Raw genomic sequence first — 12,805 nt, 5'->3', positions numbered from 1 at the left:
AGGCGTCTTGTTCAGCGTGCTGTCAAACCTACACTAGCAAGGAGATCGGGCTGAAACTATAGCTACAAGCTATCCAAGGATGGTACTATAGAATGTCACCTCAAGGTAGGCCTAGTGGCGTCATCTCTTGGTTAGGCCGGAAACTTATCAATCCACCCTCGTATATTAATAAATATATATATCTTCCTTCTTGTACATACAATAATTGTTTTTAGACCGTTAGAACCCATAGCTAGTTATTGTTTCATTAAAATGTTCGTAGTAATATTTAGGCGACTTCTTCAGCCCGTAAAGTAACTTTGTGAGTTTTAAAAATATTCCACATTCAACCTTAACACCTTTGGGTAGTTTGAAATATACTTCCTCATCGATTCTTCCGTATAAAAATGCATCCTTCACATCCATTTAATGTATTTCATAATCTCGATGTACCGCTACCGACAAAAGGATTCTAAGAGTTTGAACGCATAGTAGTGGTGAGTGTATGTCTGTAAAATTTCCTTTCTGTTGAAAACCCTTTACTACGAGTCTACCTTTAAAAATCAATTCATTTTCTATAGATTTTTTAGCAAAAACCCATCTACATTCTAGTAGTTTTGTCTTTTATGGCCTTCTAGCACTTATCTAAGTTTCACTGTAATCCAACAATCGTATCTTTTCCTTTATTGCTTTTTTACAAGTCCTTATCTCTTCTATTTTTTATTTCTTCATACGTATTTGGTATATCATCACTGCTGCTTAATAATGCATTTATCTACAAAGTCCATTAGATAGCTCTTTTTCCATTCAGGCTTCTTTACATTTCTGTTTGGTTTCGCTTCTTTTCCATCTTCAAATACGTATCCAATTTGTTCATCTTCAGAAAAGTCATGGTTCTTTAATCCTTCGAGTGTCATTTCTCTTTCTTATAGATCATTATTAATCAATAATTCTTTCTGTTTTTTTTTAATTGACTTGACTGTTCATTTGGGGTCATTCACTAATTAGTATCATTACTATCTCTTCCTATTTATTATCTCTTTCATCAAAAATTACATTTCTTGTTTCCACGTTTTTCTTCATCCCATAGTCTGTAGCCTCCTTGGCAATATCATGTCATTTTTATTTTCTAACCTTTTTTATCTAGTTTTTTCCTTAATTCTGTTGGAACATGATTTTAGGCGTTACTACCAAAAACTCTTAAATTTGACACGTTTGGTTTCCTTCCCACATTTTACTGGGTGTGACTTCTCTGCTTGTAGTTGGACTTCTATTTGTTACAAAGCTAGCGAACAGCACTGCTTCGCCCCAAAATTCTTTTTCCATACCTGAATTAATTAAAATAGTCCTCGCTTTATCCATGATAGTTCTATTCATCTTCTCTGCAACTCCGTTCATTTCAGGATTATACGGTACAGTATACTGCAGTGTGATGCTCCTATTATTACAAAAATTTTGAAATTCACCTGAAATATATATCTTAAATTTAACAGATGTGCACCTAGTTGTTTAGTTGTAAAATAATAATATTTTTTAATTTTTTCAAACACCTCTAATTTGTGTTTAATAAATATATCACAACAAAATGAGTAAACTCGTCAATTAAGGTTACAAAGTAATGCTTGCCATCCTATGGTTCAGGTTTTATCGGTACGCAAACGTCCGTATGTAGAAGTTCCAATAGTTTTCTAGCTCTTCGACCTTTTCTATTTAAAGGCAGCCGACTCATTTTGCCTAAAGTACATGGTTTACATAATTTGTATTCAGTATATACTTTTAAATTTTTCAAGACCATCTACTTAACCTTTCTGAAGTAATGATTTAATATTATATATACCCCGGTGGCCATATCTGCCATGCCACAAATATATCTCATTTTTATTTTTTATCGTTAAATTACAGTATAATATTGGTGCACTGTAGGTATTAACAACATACAAACTACCACATTTATTGCCTATCATATTCAATATTTTTTCTTTTAGTATTTTAACTTCTTAACTTAACTTTTAAAGGGCAAAAATGCATAAATAAAATAATATTACTCTAAAGGTAACACACACAGCTCATCATCGCATCTCTTAAGAGCACTCCCACTTGGCACCCTCACAAAAACAACTCTGATACTGTCCACTCCTGGATGCAAGTCTTCAACTCTGCCAAGACACCATTTTAGCAGAGGTAGCTTGTCTTATTTCAACAGGATCAAGGAATCTTTCTATAAAAAGATAGGAGCATCGCGTTTCCATTTCAAGAGTTTCTGAAGCTCTCCCATGCATTCCCTGGACCATCTAGATCAACAATGCAGAGTAATATGTTGTTGAAATTGAAATCTGAACTGTCGATTTTCTCTGACGTCTCGAATATCAATGTCTGGATGGCCGATCAACTTTCTGCCTTTGAGAAAATGGGAGGGAGTGAAGGGAAGGATAGTCAGATAAAGGCGTCAATGGCCTTGAATTTAGCACCGCTTTGACCTTGAAGTTAAAACCATGTAAAAATCCTCAAACGTGAATGTGGTATTTCCCATGACCGGTTTTAAGTGAGATTTGCTAGATTTAATTCCGACCTCCCAGAGACCCCCAAATTGAGGGGAGTAAGAAGGAATGAAATTCCAATTAACACCTTCCTCGGAAGCTGCTGTCTGCAATTTGGAATTCTGATTTCGCAAAGAATGACCTAATTTAATTAATTCGTTTGAAGCCCCCACAAAATTTGTCTGTTATCTGAAATTTGTTTTTTGTCCCTACGAGAAATAAACCGTCGAAAAGCCGCAATAAAGACGTCGGTACTCAGCAAAGTCACTAATTGTAATTGAGCAGCCTTAATAGTGAAACAAATGAAAATACTAATGTATGCTTTTATCATTTTGCAACCGCAATCAACTTTATCTTTTATCATGAAAAGGCCAGCAAAATTAGTTCCTTTGTTAAAAGAGCGGATTGAGACTTTATTCGTGATTTCGCAAATTACCCATGAGTGGAGCGATACTGTTTGGTGAAACGTGAAAACAGGCACGTACCGTTTTCTTTGCCAAATTGCGACCACCAAATGGTCAATAGCGTTCTCTTACAGAAGAGAGGAGCATCTGTAGTCCAGTATGTAACCTCAAATGTTCTGCGCGAAACAACTCAGTTAATGAATGTCATGAAGAAAAAGTAATGGGAAATTTTTCATTACAATCGTAATCTGATAAAGATAATCTACCGCCCACCCTAACTAAATATTCTTCTTTAAAAAAAGGACTTAGAGATAATAAGGAGCCTTTCAATTTTGATTTGACATAAGTCAGACAACTCCTCTGATCAACCCAAGTCAACCTCCTTAACGTAAAATCCAACTTGAATGGACACGCATCCAGTATTGCGTTCACTCTTTTGTCTTGCTGCGCTGAGACATGCTTAAACCGTAAACAATACGCCCTAACACGTTGAAAATTTTTAAAATTAGAAAATTTAGCGAATAAAAGAAAATCTAAGATTTGAAACGTTGCAAATTATCGTCTCACATTTCCCTTCTGGGATGTTCTCTATGTCAGCAATAATTGAGCTAAGCCGTGATTGACCCTTCCGACCAAAGCTCACAATATTTTAAATGTTAAGGAAAAATTCCGTTCGTCAAGATATCTGCTGGGCTATCGTTGGTGCCAAGCAAGATAGTAGGAGTCACATCACATGAACTCTTCATTAAAATGAATTTGTACTGATTTTTTAATCTTGTCTAATAAATGACCCAAAATAAGAGCTCCGCAGAACTCTATAAATGCAACATCGACAAGCGTCCTTGGACGCATCAGAAAATTCATGAATTTCTCATCTGTGAAAATTAGAATATCTGATCCAACGGGGAATGCTTAATGAATTTAATAATGCAAGACCCTCTCTTAGTGTTAACCACTGAGAGTGTAATGAAATAAACTGGGACTCATCCCAAGAGAGCTTATGTTGCCAAATATCTTGAAGAATCATCTTGGCACTAATTGTACATGGATTCAGCAAGCCCAAAAGATCAAAAATTTCAGCAACCGTGGATAAAACAGAGCGGTTGATGACTTAGAAATTGGAATTTCCCTTTATTTTGTAAACTAGTTTATCATTTTCACATGACCAATGGATTCCAAGTGTTTTTGTGTTTTCATTTGCACCCAAATCTAGGGTTGTCAATGGTTCTAAACCTTGCAAATGATTAATAATTTCTGAATTGTTTGAGATCCATTTACGTAAATCAAAACCTGCACAACTTAAAATGTTATTGACTTGATTGCAAATTTGTTTATCTTCTTCAATATCTTCAAACACTGTTGACCAAATCGTCAATATAACAATCCAGACTTATTATTCGAAAGGCCTGTGAAAATGATTCTAAATTTTGTTCCACTAATACGAATAAACATATTGCTAATACGGTCGTTGTACCATATGTTACGATATTTAAATCATATGTTGAAAAATTGTCTGAAGGAGTTTCATGCCACAGAATTTGCTGTAAACATCTTTGTTCAAGAGCTACCAAAACCTGACGGTACATTTTTGTGATATTCGCTACAACGACATATTGATGAAATCTAAATCTTCAAACAATGGCTAGTAAGTCCTGCTATAATACAGGACCAGTCATTTGCAAATCATTAAATGAAAAGCCAAAACCGCTAACCTAGAAAAACACGACGTGGAGGTTGGTGATGAGGATATCCTCTTATAATACACCGTGATGCGGCAAGTAGAAGGAAATTTCTTCTGAAGGATTGTCAACTTCAAACATATGGCCTACATCTGAATATTCACGCATGACCTTGAAATATAAATCCTCTAACGATGGATTTAAGTGTAACACACACAGCTCATCATCACAGGATTTAAGTGTAACCTTTTTTTAAATGCATTCAGAAGCTCGAGCCACCCATCATAATTGCCATCGAATTTTGGAAGCTGAATTTGCGGTAATTTGACGTTTGACAAATTGTTGTTAACTGCTCTCTCGACGATGCCTCTACAATTGATTGATCGACCCCTACTTCGATTGCAAAATTTTGATGTTAGTAATGCTAAAGACATAACCCCATAATAATTTGTTTCAAATCGTTCACGCTTTTTTACTTCATTGACTAAGTCTGAATCTTAACACGATATTTCAATTTCATGTTGTGTTAAATCAAAATCCCTTAATAATTGTGGCGCATCTTGAATGAGCTTTGCCAATTCTATTGATAACATACCCTCAATTTTGTTTTCAATAATTTTTTACTAAACCTACTAGATGTAGTTTTTAAAGAGAATTAATTTTGTTTCTATTGACTCTATTTCTGATTAATGCCCTAACTTTATTTTCCGACATTTAGGCAGGTTTTAATCGTACCTTGCTTTGCGATGAAAGTGCCCATATACTTTTTTGTGTACTTTGGCTGTGGTCTCTGCTCTCCACGTTGCAGCTTATCCTGAATTGATGACGACTTAGCGTGAAACGATCGGTTTCGAAGGACCGTGTTATTCTTGTCGTTTTGATGAGTACTTTTAGTTGCATATGATGTGTTTTGATAGATAAAAACACTGAACTAAACAGTTAATAATTTAATTAAAAAAAATGTAAATTATACGTAATTATTATAATAAAAATTGAACATTGTAACGTAGTTAATGTTGTATGACCATATTCAAAAACACAATGGTGACGATCAATAATATGACCGCGTTGGTCACCAAACCGCTAAAACAAAAAGATACAAACATTTGAACACAAATCGATATTTAAAAAAGAAAATATAAAATAAAGTAATACACATCAAAGGCAGATGGCGCCACCAGAAAATAAAACAAAATAAATTCTTACAATTCAAAAGCCTAACACTCCTTCAGGTACTTTAATAATAAACATTATTTCCTAATATCCCATTTAAAAAGGCAGTTGGGATGTCTATTTCGTTTATTTTCCATCTCTTTTGTACAGATATTGAAATTAGAATACTAATTGTTAATAATCTACACAAAGGTGCATACCTAAATTCTTTATCTTCATTATAAGGTACCTTTATCTACTAATCTTGCTGTTCTAATTCCATCTTCTTTAACTTTAAACACCCATCTAGTATCTACAGCAATTTGACCGTCCGATAATTTTGCAGGTTGGCATGTTTTCAATTTTTCACGAGAAATCAGTTCTTTGTTGATTGCTTTTTGCCGCTTGAGCGATTGCTTTGCGTCTTTGAAAGTTTTCGGTTCTTGGTAGTCACCTTATGACAGCAAACAGTAAGCTGGATAAACTTCATATGCGTCTAATACCTTTGGTCGTACTGGTTTTCTTCCTAATGTAGTTGTTGTTTCTGGTAAGGTTTCATTATGTTCATAATGTTTGTTGTGATTGATTCCCTTTCTTCGTTTCCATCCTCTCTCTCATTTGTTGATCTTCACTACTTTTCGTCTCCTTATCTTTTCAGTGTTATATTCAGTTATTTTAGACTGTTTTGGGGATGATTCTTTTTACTTTTCCTTACAAAATTTTAACTTACACTCCAGGACACTCATCAAATTTGACGTCTCTAGATGTTTTTAATTTTTCTTCTTCAGATAACCACAACCGTTAAACACCGCCGCAGTAACCAACAATTACTGCTTTCTTTGATCTACGTTCTAATTTAGAACCTCTAAGCAATATAGTATACGAACATCTATATCCAAAGACTTTAATTTTACCAAATCATTCTAACCATGCCAAATTTGTGGTGGTGTCATGTCCCGAGGCAAAGCTCTTGTTGGTAATCTATTTAGAAACGTTTAACAATCAGGTATTTAATGCGATAAAATTAAATTTGACGATTTTTCTTCTACTTTATAATTTTTTCATACAATAATTTTATGATTCCGGCGCAGTAATCCCACTCTCTGAGGTTGCTAGCACTGTTCTACTAGTTGGAGTCAAGATTTCCCTTAACCATACTAAAGCACAGCAAGAATTTCTTAATCTGCAATATGTAGTGCTCATGAATCACCATCATCATCAAGACAGAACATTATAATTCATAGCAATAACGTTTCATCTGCCAAAAATATAACATTACTTTATCTAATTGTATCTCGTATTACTGGCAAAGCTGCTCGATACATTAGTACAAAGATTGTCATCAATTAGGATTCTTCAAAGAAACTTTTGCTGAAAAACTATGGTTACCCCCGTTCTGAAATAATTTTAGAATTAGAACACGATGTTGTCAACAACATAACTGGAATTATTCCGAATATTACGACTAAAATGTTTACATAAGCTTTGTTTTGTATGTATGGATGACGTTATTATCTACATCATCTAAAACTTGCGAATTCCTTCGCAAAATAGTACAATTCGCAACTATAGAAAAAGAACTTCTAGTTGTCGATTCTTGCAAGCACTTTAGGCCATACTTACTGGGAAACTGTTTATTATCGAAACAGATCACCAACCCTTAAAATGACTAATTACTGCCAAAGGAATAAACTCAAGATTTACACAAGGGAAAATTCGACTCGCTGAGTATCAGTTGATGAAGTCCGTTACAAAAAAGGCAAAGAAAACAAGGTACTAAAAAGCATTGAGCAGACTCGAAATGGATATTTGTAAACTAAACACTTAAGAAACGACTGCTGAAGACCTAGAAGCATTATCTACAATACCAAATATAGACGAATATGAAATACTAAACAATACTGATGAAATAATAGAAGAATACAACCAATAAGAAGCCGAGAAGTATGAAATCGGACCAAACGTGATCACTCACAAGGCAAACAGTTGTACAACTTATGCACTGCGTTGCATTTTTAAAACAATCAAACCATTGTGTAAACAAATTGTCTATTACATCAATTAAATCTATTATTTTGATAGATTTATGCATTTCCTGCAATGTAAGCAAAACACGGTATATTAATGCACGTGTCAAGAATTATTTCTTCACTTCAGTGTATTGATTCTGTTTAAATAAGGTTTTCCTGTTTTTTAAAAACTGATTTTTACTTTAAACAAAAATAACTAGGGTCTAAAGGTCTCAAAATTTTAATTTTGTTGGTTAAATTTGTATTTTAGGTACTCTCTTTAAAAACTCTCTTTATGCTATTTTGCAATGATTTGTACTATATAATCGTTAATTCATGCAATGGTCCGCTTTCAAGCTAAATATGTAACAAAGTATTTAAAAAAAAAAACAGTTAAAACATGTAATACTTCAATTAAATGATACAATTTCATTTCCAATTGGTTTCATATCATTTAATTTTTGTAATAAAAAGTTATCGTACAACGCACGCTCCCGCAAACCTATATTTCAGCGTCAGCAGCCAATTGGCTAAGTGTCATTTGGGACCTTACTTAACAAATTTCTACTCACTCCAATTTAATTCCCAATCAGTTTTTACGTACAAATGAAACTTAAAAAGTTATTCGCAAAAGACTATACTTTTGCTCTTAAATTGTTAAATAAAAATAGGACGCGGACACTTTTTCGGCCTGCGTTGTTCTAGCATACTTGATGAATGTTGTTCACCAAAGTTTACCTGGTTACAAATTTTTCCGAAGTGAAAACCTTCGTTTACTCCACTATAGAGGCTTTTCAATTCATAGATTAGACTATCACGAAGTTCTGCTTAAGCTCAATTTTCTTTGAAATTAGTTAGCGAGTGTAAGGACGCAATTTTTACATTCAAATTGTTGAAAGGCCTTCTTCGTCAAATTCATCACTTCCTGAGGATGCACATGAGTTAACTGAAAGTTCAGTCATCAAAATTTTTTTTTTTCACTTACGATCAGTAATTGAGGACATTATAAGTTTGTTATTTTGTCGTCCTTTAATTCATTAGCTGTCAAAATTTTAATGTTTATTGTTAGTAAACTATTGTTTAGTTATTCTATGCGATGATACAATGATTCTAATAGTTATTTCTTCCTAATTCTCCTTAAAGTTAATACGTTTGATTAACACAATTATTATTTGTTATATTCCTTTTTTTATTGAATATTGATTCGTTTTCTAAATAAATAAATAACTGCGTAGTGTAGTAGAAAGTGGTATTAGAAATAGTTAGTAACAACTCCAACAACTAGTTAACTCCAACAACTGAACAAAACACCAAAATATTAAATAGCGTAAAAGCTGTTAGTTATTGTTTCGATAATAATTGGAGATAGTTATCAACCAAAAAGTGAAACTAAATAAGGTAACAAAGACAATGCAGGTTCGAACATGAGTGTATAATTTTACATTATCTACCACCTTTAAATAAAAAATTCTTTTATAGAAGTTATTCTTCAACCCACTCCAGCATTAACTCTCAGAGCTTTAGGTGGTATTTTGGATTTATATTTTTTTATGGGACCTTTGCCATCAGACGTTATTAAACAATATACAGAAATTATTGGAAAATCCATTATGCCCCCCTACTGGGGCTTAGGCTTCCACTTTTGCAGGTATTTTTTAGGTGAACAAAAGCTTTTTATAAAAAATGTATCTTTTTTCTATCTGTAGATTTGGATTCAAAACATTGAATGAAACACGTAAAGTTTGGAAAAGAATAGTAGAAGCGGGAATTCCTTTGGTAAGTTACAATCAGCATACTTATATGCATTTAAACTATATGTTTTTCTGAGGGGAAGGGGGTAAATTTTGCTCTATTTTAGCAGTCCCTTCACACATGATCTAAATTTACATTACGTACTGAAATTTTAGAAAATAACTAATATAAAGATGAGTATTAATAAGGTAATCAACAATATCTACATATAGTAATGAATAACTACAGATATGCTTCTTCAAATGCTGCATGTCGCTTTATAATTTTGTCATCTAAACGTTATGAAGTAAGCTTGAAAATGTTAAAGAAGTAATAGTTAAAATAAATAAGTATGCATACTGTGCCATTGTGTAAAAGAATCAATTTATATACCAGACCTGTTTTAAATAAATATATTAGAGAATTCGTAAGACTACCACCCTGAGTGCAAAGGGAAGTGACTCTTACAGCTATGGTATAACTCTCTTGTAGACCGATTCGTGGCGAATGGGTTTCCTTAATTATGTTATTAATTTGATCGGTATTGAGAGATCTAAAGTATGAATTTAGGATATTGACTTTATTTTGAATATTAAACCTGTTACTAATATATTTAACCTGGTCAGTTATGTCCTGCGTCTTTTCAGCGTTAAGTACGTAAATGTCAGTCGCAACTGTGTTGTAAGATGATAAAATTATAATTAACTTATTAAAAATACTAATTGGGTCTTTCTCTTTAATAGGATAGTATTCTAAGTTATCAAAATTTTTTGATGGGTGCACGATTATGTCTTCTACTTTGTTTTCGTCAGCAAAGTCTAATTTAATAAGATTGAGGTATTTATTATTTTCATCGTCTAAAGTTATTGTAGGACCGTTAGGAACAATTGCTTCTTTTACTATTTTTACATTATCTAAATTTTTGGGTAAGTTATATAAGAATTTTGTCGTTAGTCAAGTTTTCACTAGGCTGAGCCAAAATACTGTCGTTATCTTGGTTTAAAATATTAAGTAAATCATCATTTTCTAATACATCAGCTAATTCTAACAAATTTTGCAAATCTGTGGATTTGGGTAAATCAGATTTTTCCAAGAAATTATTCAGGTCTTTAACAATATCCGAAATATCGGTATTTACCTTTTGATTTAGTATTTTGGTTTCAATGCTGGACAGAGCATCGGCGTTACGATTAAGAGATCCCTTCTTGTAAATTATCTCATAATCGTACTCCTCTAACTTCAACCTCCACCGAGCTAGTCTACTTCCAGGGTCTTTTATAGAGAATAACCAGGTGAGCGGTCTGTGATCAGTTATAATTTTAAATTTTCTTCCAAACAAGTACGGTCTAAAGTGTTTACATGCCCAGACTATTGCTATCAATTCCCTTTCTATATTTGAATACCTAGTCTCTACTCCGTTTAACGTCCGCGATGCATATGCGATTGGTAAATCCTTACTAATAGGTCCCTGACTCAAAATTGCCCCAATTGCGTAACCTGAAGCATCTGTTGTTAGGACGAATGGTTCTTCAAAATTCGGATATTGCAAAATAGGTTCCGACGTAAGGTAATTTTTTAGATCTTCAAAACTTTCTACACATTCATTGGAAAATATAAACGGCGCGTACTTTTTTAGTAATGTCAACGGTTTAGCTATTTTCGCATAGTTGTTAATAAATCGTCTATAATAGCCGGTAAGCCCTAATGTCTGGGGCAGCAGGTAGGAGTTGGTCTGTGTTCTGTCAGAGCTGCCTGCGGCGCGCTGATGAGATCCAAAGGGATCGAAATCGCGATCCGCGTCTGGCAGTTTCGACAGAATACAGACCACTTCGAATTATTTTATTCGATTGTGGTAACGTGCCTATCACGTTTAGGTGAGCTACGCCGGGATTTGCATTAAAAAAATGCTTCTAGAAAGTTTTTCTACCAATTCCTGAACCGCCTCGCTAGCAGTAGCTTCCGACCTGATACCTTCTATCACAGCTATTGTTAATTTATCCCTAATTTCAGCTATTTTATTGTAGGTTAATTTTACGCTATTCTCATTTCTAACCCTAAAAAGGTCGCCAAATAAGCTTTCAGCAGATTTCTCAGAAACGAAGTTTTGATTAAGCAAATTTTTGATACTTTGCCAAAGAGAAACTTTCCTATTCAATATCAAACTTGCTGCTCTGCCTCTTAATTTCGAGCAAGCAATTTTTATTTATTAACAATTTTTTAAGATTGCTAGGTACTTTTTCATACGCATAATCAACACTGGAAATAAAGTGAGCTACAGGAATATTACATCCGTCAAACTCAGGTATTGTTTTAATTAAATAGTCAAACAACAATCTATCTTCTGATGAAGTCATTTCTAAAGATGAAAAGGAACTACTTTTTGAATCAGAGTCGTTTAATAAATTATTTAAACTAAAGTTGTTTAATTCAGTAATAAGGGATTCAATGGACGTTTATTACCTAAGAATCGAAACACATCTGAGGGATGAATGTCCCTGTACCAATATTTATAGCTTATTCTTTTGATAAGGCCTAGTCACTATCAGTGAACTATGGCTGTTTGCTTAAGTATTGTGAGAAAGTCTATCTAGACAAAAGTTAATATTGTTTACGAAATACTTATTTACCGAATATACCAAATACTTATATCTAGCATATACCTAAACATAAAACACGGGACGATGACCGAATTTATTGCCATTTGTATGATCACTTGGGGAAGTAGACAAAATATTTAAATCCATATTCTGTATGTGACTGATTTGTCAAACAGAAACATTTTCTTAACTTATACAGAATACGGATCTGGATATTTTGATATCTTCGTCAGATGCTTTTTATACTAAGGACATATAATTACGACCAAGAAGCAAGACCATCGGCCCCTGTTTCATATTTAGCTACGTCCGTTTATCACAGAAACTAATAATAAAACAAAAATTTCATGTTTCTCTTTCTTGTAGAAATTATCCTGTAGAATAAAAACGATAATAAGAGAAATTTACACAATGAACCTTATTACGAGGTAATTAGAAATTTCTGATAATATTCACCATTAACAAAATTACGCCCGCAAAGCGCTGAAGATATCTCATCTCATCCAGATAAAATTTTGTATGTTAACGGAAATGTCTGCAATCGGTCAATGTATACAATGGTTCCATGATTTTTCATCCCCCGACATAATATCACCGGACAAAATATCCCCGACAAAATATCCCCGTGACAATATATCTCCAGACTAAATATCCCTAGACAAAATATCCCCCCCACCCTAAAAATCGCTATAAGAAATTTTTTCCAATATTTTATTC

The 12,805-nt window shown here is 33.5% G+C and overlaps 1 protein-coding gene across 7 annotated transcripts in view; it reads left to right on the top strand.

The window, feature by feature from the left end:
- The window catches only part of LOC108737535 (lysosomal alpha-glucosidase), a 41,344-nt gene that overhangs the window by 21,020 nt on the left and 7,519 nt on the right, over nt 1-12,805 (top strand). For all 7 annotated transcript variants that reach the window (XM_025975588.1, XM_025975587.1, XM_018470420.2 and 4 more), the window contains exons 8-9: nt 9,240-9,408; nt 9,467-9,536. In XM_025975588.1, the coding sequence (XP_025831373.1) occupies nt 9,240-9,408; nt 9,467-9,536 (239 nt within the window). The remainder of the gene's footprint in view (nt 1-9,239; nt 9,409-9,466; nt 9,537-12,805) is intronic.

The sequence above is a fragment of the Agrilus planipennis genome, unplaced genomic scaffold (assembly GCF_000699045.2).
Source record: "Agrilus planipennis isolate EAB-ADULT unplaced genomic scaffold, Apla_2.0 scaffold139, whole genome shotgun sequence".
Taxonomy (NCBI): domain Eukaryota; kingdom Metazoa; phylum Arthropoda; class Insecta; order Coleoptera; family Buprestidae; genus Agrilus; species Agrilus planipennis.
This window is presented reverse-complemented; position numbering and strand designations above follow the sequence as displayed.